Below are 12,171 nucleotides of genomic sequence, written 5' to 3'. Positions count from 1 at the left end.
TAAACTATGTATTTGCTTCTTTAAGTTTATGTTCTATTTTATGTTGGTCTAACAAAAAAAAAAATCAAACACAAAATACACAAACAAATGTAAAATAAGTGTCTTGTGATGAGAGAATATGTTAAATAAATTAAGGGATATGACAACTTTTGCAAAGCACTTTCAATATTTATTTTTTTCTTTCTTCCATCTATTACTATAATTTACGGGCTAAAGTTACTTTTTTCCTATTAAATTCCGGCTGCAACCTGCTGGTTCCTGCTGCTGAACTTGACCCCATTGGTAGTTAATAAGTAAGCTCCCACAGAGTGGCTGAAGATGCCCACAGGAGCGTTGGCCTCTGCTGCTGGGTCACACAAATGATCTGTTTCACCGACTTCCAAGTGCCACAGATGGCTCCTCTGAACCGAGTAGAGGAGTTAAATGCTGAGTTCATTTAATGCAAACTGGAACAAAATCAAAAGCTATATCCAAAGTGGCTCAGGCGAACTTTTAAGCAGGCGCCGTATCTGGACACATTCCAGCTGGTGAGAGGGCAAAAGTTCTGAAGAAGTTACTGACGGGATTGTTTTCGCTGTCTGAAATGGACCCGGAACACGGAGGTTCTGGGGATCAGCTCCGCCATCTGGACGTTGCCGTTGACGAGCGTGAACCCCGGAGAGGAATCTTGGACCTTCTGAGCAAACTCCGTCCTGAGTGGAAGACACAGCACATTCAGATGAAGGTACGCCACTGGCCATATGGACTGATTTTAGTTTGTTTCCATTGGTCTCATGTGTGATTGTTGAGGTCAATCTTTTACTTTTTAACTCCAAGCTCAGGCACAGCTGACAGGAAGTGATGTAATGAAAACAGGAGGTGATGCCCCTATTTGAAAAAACAGCACACAATGCATTGCCAACACTATCCAAAAGTAATTTATGTATATTGAAAAGGGCAAATGTAATGTTTGCTACTCCATTTGTTTAATTTGCTAATAAAAGTCAGTGAAAAGCTTATATGTGTCTTTAAAAAACGAAAATATTTAAACATTTTGCTTATAAATTTGTCATTGATAGTCAAAGCTAACTAAAGAGTTGGTTGAGCTAACCCTAAAGGGCCAATCATAAATATTAGTTCCGCTAACATAGTATAATGCCTTCATGTTTAGTGGAAACTAATGCTAAAGCGCTAAATTTGTGTTGATACCTGCCAAGTGTTACAACCTAGTAAAACCTCAACATGTTGCGCTTCAGGAAGTGACTATAGGTTGCAGGTTTAAAGTTGTTGGGTATTGCTCGCTATTTTGCTGATTTTGCCTAATTAACCACAAAATGTGTCGGTCAGTGAACACGCAGGACATGAGTAGATTTTAAACGGTTTAGTATAGATCTACAGTGATAGATTCTCTCTTTTTAGGAATTAGTTGCTCTTTTGAACCTTTGAGGACTGTTTTCTCCCTGACTTTGTTTACAACATTCAGATGGCCATATCTTGTTCTATGTGTTTGACAATGTTTGAAAACTTAGCATTCACACTTTCAGACTCTAGAAATAACGCGAAATGCCTCCGGGAAGACTTGTTTCCTGTTTTGTCGTGGCCATTTACAAATGTCTCGGTTGGGTTTTTTTGTGCATATTTGTACCTTTTTATTATATCGTTTTGCATTCAAAGTGCTTTGAAACCAAATCACATGTCTGGTGGCAAAATCTTGTCTTTAAATTGACAAAAGCCTTAACTTTCCCTGACACCTTGTCAGAAATCACCGTTCAGAAAAAAGTCTGGAGAAAATCCAAGGTAACTGGACAACAAAGGCAGAATTTAGAAAGTTTTTGTGTGTGTGTGTGTGTGTGTGTGTGTGTGTGTGTGTGTGTGTGTGTGTGTATTTTCAAAGCATCCATTGAGGACAAGAGAACCTCATTCTGGTCCCATGTGCAAACACAAGGTCCAATCTTTCAGAGAAATAGGGTTTATGTTTGTTAGGTGACTGCACATCGACTGTGTGACCTCTCAATCTACACCGGGTCCTGGAAAGTACACAGAGGAGTAGATGCTTCCCTCCAAAGCTCAGATCACACAAGTCACTTTAATGATGTATTGTACTCGTCAGGGTAAGGTCAGATGGTTCCTGCTGTCACACCTGTGCTTTGGCATGGGCTGTGTACAGTCTGTCACAGGTGCTTTTTCAATTGGCTTCCTCTTTAGTCGCTATTTTCCTGTTCAATAATCTTGTTTATCATCTGAAAGAGAAGGAAGACTTTTAACACAATGCTGTAAATCAACTTCAGACTCAATGATTTACACACCCCTTAAAGGATAGTTACAAAAATGCTATAAACGAATCAAGAAATGTGGGGGAAAAAAGCAATATTAAATAAGAACATTTTTACTTTCATTAGCTTGATACGAATGCACAAAGATTTAGACGGTTACTTTCGGGGCGTAAATTGTATTTATCCATCTACTTATGATTCGTTGCAAATCTTTGTCGACATTCCATAAATGTTGACAAAACTATTTTCCAATTGCAGTGTTAGTAAGAAATTAAATTAAAATCACACATGAATAAGCTATAACTCAGCCATGGCATTAGCGCTCATCATCTATCATCCGTCAGAGGAGACGTCGGCGTCTTATTCAGACGTTGGAGCAACAAGTCGCTTGTACATGGGAGCGACTATGTTTTGGGGTATTTGTAGGCATTGGTTATACAAAAGCTATAGACTAGCTTTTTTATAACCCTAACCCTATGGATTCAACACATTGGAGTGTTGAACACACAACTTTTTATGAACTGTTTTACATCCACAAGCTCTGGAGGAACCAGTTTACATTGTCCAAAAAAAACCCCCAAAACAAGCCGTCATCCTCCTATTACTTCCTATTGTCCCTTTGTCGTTTTCGACAAAATCAGTTTTTTTCTCAGGGTGCCTTAGAATAGCATGCCCATTGTCTCTTAAGGGCACCACCTAAACATATTGCATCTCGTCAGTATGTTAATTGACGCGCTGCATGACTCTCCCGACTTAGACGAGCTCATCATAGTTGCCTTACAGTTGATTGCGAATTGTTCCAGAGAAAGCTAAAGATCACAGCTCGAAGACAGCCGGTGTGTCTGAGTTCAAGGTCCAATTGTGGCCCTCAAATGCGCCCTTCTTTTCCCAGATTTGAAGGGCAGGTTTCACGCATCCTTCGTAGCCTACTGTTTCCCAAGATTCATAGTGGGATGAGGAGACGGGAGATAGAGTGGGCTAATTTTGGTTTACAGTTTTAAATGTAGGTACACTAAAATTTAAGCTACAGTTTTACCAGTTTGTGTTGAGTGTCATCCCGGTTGCTAGGTGAAAGAGCATATGTCAAGGGCAGGAATAACTCAAATGGCTAGACTGTCCGCTCTTCTTGGTGGAAGAAGGACCTGGCCTACGTCGGCTGGGTAGGCAGGGTCATTCAAAGTATGTGACCCCTGAATTTGGAATCCCTTCTCTCATCTTTAACTGTGGGCATACAATACCATCACACCTCATATTCTTGCTTCAAGCCTAAGGTCAGGGTTATAACCCTCCCTCATGTACAAAAACGCATATGGACTCAACAATCAAACTCTCCTGACTCTCTTAGCCACCCAACAAGGCAGATCTGTCCAACAGTCAGTTAAATTTCACACGGCTACTTCTCAGTGTGATGTTTTGATCCTCCTCTCCAAATGTATTCTCATAATTATTTGACAAGTATCAATTTCAGTGAATCTGATGAAACAGAAGACAGTAGACTCAAGTCTGGCAGACAAAGAAAGCACAATTACAAATGTCAAAACCAGCCCTCCCTCCATTCACCATAAATAATAGATCCGATGTCAGGGTATCCATGTTTGTTCAGTCTATCTAGATGAGAAACTGTGTCGTGTTCGTGTCCCTTTGGAGGCTCAGAAACACTTCAGGGACCGTGGTACAGAATGAGAATCTGCTGAATGACAACAAGGAGGCAAACAGTGGTCAATGTGGTATCTTTGTGTACACAAACAGGGCAGGACAGACTGTCCTGGAACACCACTGTGCTGTGAAGAGGACACCTGTGTGCATTCCTCTGCTTGCCTTTTTTTACAAGTTTGGTTTAAACTTACTAATGTCTCTTTGCTAGAAAGTTGCATTTCTCACTAGGCTTGGAAACAAATTTGTTGCTTTCTCAATGTTTGTCTAGTTTTGTGTACAATGTTTCATTTGTATCTGTAGTTATTCAGGGTTAGTAGCCATATCATTTTAAATTATTTATGTTTCACATGACTTTTTTCTTTTTTTTTTACCCCTCCAGGGGGTCTTTTGTGGGCTCTAGTGTCCCTTATATGATAGTGGGCTGACAGGAAACGGGGAAGGAGAGGGGGGAAGACATGCAGCAAATATCGCCGGGTCCGGGAGTCGAACCCCGACGGCCGCATCGATGACTCAAGGCCTCAAAATATGGGTCACGCTAACCACTACGCCACCACGGCACGCCCACATGACTCTCTTTTTAACTTTTATAAATAGTTTTCTTAAAGAAGTCATACTAAAGTGTGACTTGTTGGTTAAAGTTCAAATTTAAGATTACAGCAGCATTGTGTAACCAAAAATAATGCAATGAATGAATTCAAACAATTGTTGACTGACCATTAATATCAGTTCTTTTAGATGCACAGATTTAAACAGTCAATTTCCTGAACCTTGTTGCCCTGCAGAAATTTACAGAAGGCATTACCAACCAGCTGATTGGCTGCTACGTGGGCTCTCTCCAGGAGCCCGGTTGTGTTCTGGTGCGACTTTACGGCAGAATGACGGAGCTCTACGTGAATCGCGATCGAGAGGTGGAGATGTTCCAGGTCTTCAACGCGCATGGCTGCGGGCCCGAGATATACTGCAGCTTCCAGAACGGCATCTGTTACGAGTTTGTCCGAGGAAATGTGCTGGAGGACGAGCTGCTGCGACAGCCGTCCATCTACAGGTTTTTGCGCTCACCCAGCGAAATCAGTCACTCTGCAGCTATACTCTCCACACACAGATTATTTAAAAGAATACAAGGTATCTCCTGGTTTTAGCAAGTCAAGTTTAAGATTTGTTAAGACCTTTTTAATGCAAGTTTGAATTCAGTTTATGACTGAAAAATATAAATATAGGGGATGATTGGTGGATCCTGCCGGCTTGTCTGGGTTGGCAACAGAAGTGAGCCAATGGCAAAGACAAACGCTGTCCAGCCAGCTGGTGATACATTTGTACATACCCACGATAGACGCAAAAACAAGCTAGCAGTTAGCTACCGATCACCTCAAGTAAAAGGTTCTGACTCTAAACAGCATCTGCATCCACATTCTTGACACACAGTTATTTAAAAGAAAGCAGCGTATCTGCAAGTTTTAACAAGTCAAATTTAAGACGTTTAATGCTAGCTTGAAAGAAATTTAAGACAAAAAGAGACATTTCCAGACACCCTGGAAACTGTTATTGTTTTCATATAAAATATATTGGGCATTTTCAAAAAGATGAAATTATGAAAATAATGTATTGATACAGAGAAAACTCAAACGTTTGGCTAACAGAAAAGTCCTGCAAAAAAACAAATGCATGCAAGATTAAGTAGTCCTGCCATGACAAAATTTAAGACCTGTGATTGATGTATTCAAGACCAACCTTAGACTTTTTAAATAGTTTTAAGACAATTTAAGGCCTTCATTTTAGGCACACAAATGTAAGACTTTTAAGTCTTTTTTAATATAGAAAATAAACATTTGCAAAAAGATGAAATCACAAAATGAAGCTGTGCTCCTGAGGGACTTTTTGCTGGTTTTGCAGCTCACTTACTTGTCATGGTGAGCAATGTTGTTTATTCCTGGCTCGTTTTATTCATTATGTCCATTACAGGCTGACACCATTACTAACAGCACAACACAGTAGGCAGGAACTGAGCCAGGGAAGGCCGAACAGCCAGGACCACAATAGACATCCGTTCCTGGTGCTTACCCAGAAAACCTTGCGTCCTCCCAGCTAAGATGGCTCAAGAACAAAAAACCAAGTGGATGAAAGGTCACATATGCAAGGAGGCCCATTATTCTAAAAAGAACAAGATAAGAACGCTAAATGGAAAGGGAGTTGTGTTTCTGCTCCGATAATGCTTGTTTGTGCAATAACAGCACTGGCCAGGGTCATCTGAGAAAATGTTTCTCTTTTTTTTAAAATCTTTTTCTTTTCTCTGCAGATTGATTGCAGCCGAGATGGGAAAAATCCACTCGATCCAGCCAAAACGTGGCCAGACGACAGAGCCTCAGCTCTGGGCGAAGATGTCTCATTTTCTGACTCTGGTGAAGAGCAGCATCACCAGGAATCCAGCTGAGCAGGCATGCACTAAAAGGTAAAGAGTGAGCCACGTAAAAGTGACCCTGAACATAAAAAAAAAACCATCATGAACATTGATATTCAAATTACTGTAGAAGAGTGGCTGTAGAATCTATCAAAACAAACTGTACAACATGTAAAGTGAGGTCATCCTTTGGAGCTACAAAGAAAATTCACCAAGGTTGTACATTTCCAGACATATTAAAAACGGTTCGGTTTTTATCAGACAGATGACTTGCCTTGAGAGCAAAACTGAAATTCCTTCAAAATGAAATACAGAGATAGAAAACGTTCCTGGTGTGGATTCATCTTTGTTTGGTTTTGTTTGGTTTCTCTGGGAATCACAACTGTTCAGTCAGGTGTGAAAACACCCTTATACCTTTTCACACCTGTTAGTCCGGTAGACTCGGTTTGATTGGGAACCAAAGTTGTAATATCTATTACATTTTCAGCTGGTGCAGTTCGGTTTCACGCTGCACTGTTTCAAACAAATCAAACCCTTTGAAAAACCCGTGACCCTCCTCACCTGTGGTGGCGCTGCACCAAGGAAACAACATGAAAACCTTTGAAGAAGACACTGAACTTGAAGAAGACACATCTTCCATCTTCACAAAAACAAAAATGGTGTGGCGTCAGACTTTAGCGGTGGTAGGATTTCTCTTTTGTCTTGGTAAAAGACCATGAGCCATTTCTCAAGCTAGCGCTGTATTTACCCAGAATGCTCTGCGCTGTAGTCCATTTCCTGCTTTTCAACCTAGCCTGGTACAAACCAGCCCCTAGTTCTACGCCTTGCACAGGGTCTATAATCTCTGCTATTGTGAAACGATTGCTTCCTGGACTCACGTCACCGTTACCCAATTGTGTTCGTTGTTGTGAGGTACTCACCACAACAATGCTCCAGTTTGACACTATGAAGCTTACCTAAAGTTGCCTGCATTGTAAGCAACTATTCTCCATTGCGAAAAGAAGAAATGCTAAAAAATGAATAAGACTGCTGTTATTGCTAAATCAATATTTGGAAGCATGACCAATATGGACTGAATATCTTCGTTCACTTCCTCCGCTGCCATTGTTAAAACTACAGGCAGACTACAATTCTAAAGCAACGCAGAAAATCCACTTCATCGTTCACGACGCCTCCTTCTGTTAGCTGATTGGCCCGGTTGAACGGAAGAAAGCCCAGACTGTGCCGTGAAGCAAGATTTGAATGAAACTCAATTGTCTAGGAAAGCAATGGCCAGGCTAACTTCAACCAAACCGAGACTTGGGTTTCTAGGCAGACCACAGCTCGTTTTTTTTGTTCTTAATCAGAGTTTGATTGCGCATTCACACCTCCCCAAACAAACCGGACTTTCTAGGCAAACAAACTAGAGTTTGATTCGATCGGACTAAACAGGGCTGGTGTGTTTTAAACAACAGCCTGCCTCAGTCGTTGATTCTTTCCAATCATTTCTTTGATAAAAACCAGTCTCAGCTTTTATCTTTAAGGAGTACTCTGTTCCTTCATCACATTCTCACACATTCAGACCTGCTAACAGGTTTCCAATCAACAGTTGTCAGGGGAAAGTTTTTCCCCCTTTTTTCTGTCCTCCGGTTTTTCATTTTGCTGAGCCAGAATTGGTCAAACGGCTGAAGCGGGGGAGTGGCTCGTAATGGCAGTGGCTTTGCATTATCTCTGACAGAGGTCATGGAAGGCCCTCCAGACACTACAAAGAAACAGACACTCTGCCATGAGCTTCCTGCTAAGCTCTCCCTTATCGGTCAAACGTTCAACCTTGTTTGTGTTTTCAGCGAGGGGGCCAGAAGTCCATGCAAACAAACACTGGGAGCGCATGGCTCTTCTTAGAAAGTGGGTAAGGTAGTTTACCCTAGTCTGGTAGTGGTAATACAACCTTTGAGCTGTTCCACTACAATATTTTATTATATTATATTATATAGTATTTTATTGCTGATAATTTAAGGAAAAACCAACTCAATTAAGTTTAATAGCTGTAGTTTTCAGTCTCTTTTCAATCTACTAACCCTAAAAAAACACATGCAGTAAAGTTCCATCAGAGATTTGAGAATTCAGATTTGCAAACACTAAATCTATGACAGAATGTAAGCACTTTGCTTGTGCAGAGATTCTGGACCCTTGGCTATTCAGAAACGATTGCCTCCAGGAGGCGCGGACTTTGTTGACGTTTTAAATTTTACACAACCGCTAACGTTTGGCCATGACGTCTGTAATGCGCCATTTCAATGAAGCCGGAAATTGCGTGAGCTCTAAACAACCTTGGGGGCGGGGAGTGGGGTCACAACATCTTCGACTCAATATTTGGCCAACACAAACTGAACAACTTTGTTCACTTCCTCCACTGCCGTTGCTAAAACTACAGGAAGACTATAATTCTAAAACAGCTCAGAAAATCAACATCATTGTTCACAACTTCTTCCTCTGTTCGCTGATTTGTCCCGGTTGAAATTAAACCAGAGAAATCCATGTCAATGAGAGAAATCCCAGACGGAGCACTGAAGGGAGATGATAATTGCGTAGGAAGGCAATGACCACGCTGAGGTAAAACAGGCTCTGGATGTGCAAAGCTGACCGAGACAAACCTCCAAGATCCACTAAAACAGCAGCGCCCCAGAAAGTTTACTTGGGGATACCAGTAAACCAGGCCAGTAAAACGTTTAGGAGAGCACAGCTAAAAATGATGGATTATTGATTTATACATTAGGCTTTACATTTATGTCTTGATTGAAAAGAAATTTGCTCTATGGCTTTCTATAACCAAAATTAGTCCAACATTGTGGTGGCCAAAGTTTGTCTTTGGGGCACCACTGCTGTAATCACAGCAAATTGTGACTCTAAGTTTTTAATTTTTTTTACTCTTAATTAATCGGAGTTTGATTGCGCATTCACTTTGCAGGACTCTATTGCATAAAATCACAATATATTGCGTAGACTGGTCACAATAAATCAATTAACCGCATAATAAATGAAAACAAACTCACTAATTTTCATTTGCATGATTTGTTCAGCAAACTTATTGTGACAGGCCTAATAATGCGTTCATGTTTGAGGTTGTCATGTGGCAAAATATGAAAAAGTTTGAGGTTTGGATTCTAGTAGAGAGTTTTGGTCAACTTGAGTATATCTAATACTTATTTAGTTTCCTCCAATTAAACACTGTTATGTTTTTCTCCAGTTTCTTTTCTGTCTGTTGCAGATCTTCAGACCAAACTCTGTAGCTTGAACATCCTACAGAAAGGGTAGGGTCATGTGAGAGAGCATACGCTGCACCGCACGTCGAGGCCCAATAGATGGTGCTGTGTTGTGGCACATTTCCATGACTTCACGCAGTTGAAGCGCCGCTTGCCAGCAGAGACACTCGAACGATCTGAAGACGATGAATGATGAGGACGTAAACCCGAGGACAGTTGGGGAGGGAATTACAGCAAAAAAAGAACATTTAAGAAAATGAGATATTATTTATATACTGTAGGATCGTTTGCATTTAAAACCAGAGCGCGCCTGTTTGGATAATTACTGGCCTCTTCAGAGACGAAGATACGAGACAGAGGCCGAAACACAGCGAGGGGGATTGGGGGAAGAAAAAAAAAAGGTTCTTAAAATTTGCATCAGAGAAACTTTTGGTACTCGAGAGTGTATCCAAGTGCAGATATGAATGTGGTCTTCAGATGAGTCGGTAAAAGGCAGAGGGAGCTGCAGGAAGAGGCTGCACCTGCAGAGGAGGTCTTCAGCTCTCAAGCCACCCGCTGAGTGAAGAGGGGGAGGAAGAGGAGGAGGAGGGAGAGAGAGAAAGAGGCTGCAGCAGCTGCATGGTTCCGAGAGAGAAAGAAAGAGAGAGCAAAGAAAGAAAAGCGATGGAAAGCATGAGTGCAACCTCTTTCTCTCCCAAAAGGGCCCCCCTGCTGGGTCGCCCATTTGTGCTCCTGTACTCCTCATGGAAACCGCAAAAAAAAAAAAGAAGAGAGAAAAAATTAACAAAAAATCCGCAGTTCATGGCTCCTGTTTGAAATCGTATGTAAATAAGGCCCAGCCATAATGAAGCGCCAGAGGAGGAAATTCCACTAATTACTTTACAGAGGCTTGACAGGGAGCAGGAGGCGAACGCACTCGACGCGCTCGGCGTTTCATGAGCAGAGAAAAGGAGAGGAAAAAGATCTGATGGCAAGGCGTCAGGTCTCGCCCATTTAAAAAGTCGACGAGGGTCTTTTCATTTTGGTTTTTTTCCCCAATCCGACCGTTCGTGGGCGCTCCCGCGACAAAAAAAAAAAAAAAAGTCACGTTGGTTTCGGGGGATGAGTTGAAAAGGAATCAGTGGTGATTCACTATTCAATTCATATTAGAGAGGATATGGATGAATTGTGCGTGTCGCTTGGGGGCAGGGGGGAGAGAGACTGTTCTCACAAAGTCAAATTTTATAGGCAAGTAAATGTGATTAAGCACTCGATTCTGAACTTGGAGCTAATAAAAAGGAAGAACATTTTGATTAGTTTAGAGTCAGCTTTGAATAAAAGTATCTCTTGAAGTGTTTTGCAGCCTTTGGAGGAATTAAAACTGATATCAGGTTGATATAGTTAAAGCTGCAGTAGGCCTAACTTATTTTATATACTATATATATATATATATATAGATATATATATATATATATATATATCCTTTTTTACATATTTGTTAAAATTAATGATGTCATGACAGTTTGATATGAGACAGATAATCTGTCAATAGATCGATCTCTTGAACCTACTATACTTCCTGAGATACTGTTGCTCTCTGAAAAAATGAACCGCTCCCGACCAAAAACAACCAATCAGGGCCAGGAGGTGGATCTTGGTGCTGTCAATCATCTTCACTTACTCGCTGCTCAATGTGCTAATGGTGCAAATGCAACTTATCCACCATCATTGGTGGCTATGCTAACTAGCCTTAGCATTCACAAGTGGCTATGCTAGCTGCAGCATAGCACAGGGTGATTGACAGCGCTAAGACCCGCCTCCTGGCTCTGATTGGTTGTTTCTAGTTAGGGCTGGGAGAAGCCGAGGAGGCCAACTGCTTTTCTTTTCACAGATTGTCTCATTCCATATTGTCGCGACATGATGACAGTTTCATCATGTCGTGCTGCTTTAAGTAAAACGAACAAAATCTGAAGTTGATAAAAATGGTAATTAAAGGGGAAAAACTGTAACTGAAACAATATTGTGTGTTTATAAAACCTACTAGCCTACAAGTGGACTGATGTGAAATCGTTTTCTTTTCTTTCCCGCAAATTACGACTCTAGCGTAACCCTGGTGGCACTCGAGCTTGTCCACAAAAATGGCAACGGCAACAAAGTTGGGAGAAAACACCAGTCAGTTGGTTGTTCTGCTATAATTGAAAACCTTTTCTAAAAATGGTGTCTTCTGTTGAGTATTCATTACCCCTGTGAATGTATACATATAATCACAATACAGTACTTTGACCTTTTTGAATTCGGCACCTAAAAATGCAGTATGAAAAAACAAACTACAGTAATTTATAGAAACTTAACTGAAACTAAACAATACTTAGCAAATACGAACTAACAAAAACTAGCAAATACGAACTAAAATCTAACCGGATGAGTCGGACATAAAGTCATAACCAAATAAAACTGAACTATGACCCTGATCTGAACACAATATCGCTCTGACATTTCCTTCATCTCTGTCTAACAGGACGACTTATTTAGTATGTGTAGGTGGATTTGTATATAAAAAAAAAGCAGAACCTCAGTGTCAGCATCACAAACAAAGCGAGGCTCTTTTCGCTTTTATTGCGTTCCTCGCAGGCCGCACTAAATCACG

The 12,171-nt window shown here is 41.0% G+C and overlaps 1 protein-coding gene across 4 annotated transcripts in view; it reads left to right on the top strand.

Moving 5' to 3' along the window:
• Window positions 1–223: 223 nt before the first annotated feature.
• Window positions 224–12,171, top strand: part of LOC102222711 (ethanolamine kinase 1-like) — a 35,455-nt gene continuing 23,507 nt past the window's right edge. For 2 of the 4 annotated variants that reach the window (XR_002753912.1, XM_023346833.1), the window contains exons 1-3: window positions 226–724; window positions 4,691–4,953; window positions 6,202–6,354. Coding sequence is in view for 3 of the 4 variants with exons in the window: in XM_023346833.1 (XP_023202601.1) it covers window positions 584–724; window positions 4,691–4,953; window positions 6,202–6,354 (557 nt within the window). In the remaining variant the exon portion in view is untranslated. Of the gene's footprint in view, window positions 725–4,690; window positions 4,954–6,201; window positions 6,355–12,171 lie in introns of all 4 variants that reach the window. The other 2 variants (XM_023346839.1, XM_023346844.1) reach the window with 2 other exon arrangements.

The sequence above is a fragment of the Xiphophorus maculatus genome, chromosome 2 (assembly GCF_002775205.1).
Source record: "Xiphophorus maculatus strain JP 163 A chromosome 2, X_maculatus-5.0-male, whole genome shotgun sequence".
Lineage (NCBI taxonomy): Eukaryota > Metazoa > Chordata > Actinopteri > Cyprinodontiformes > Poeciliidae > Xiphophorus > Xiphophorus maculatus.
The sequence above is the reverse complement of the archived record's forward strand: the minus strand, read 5'-3'. Positions and strand labels throughout refer to the sequence as shown.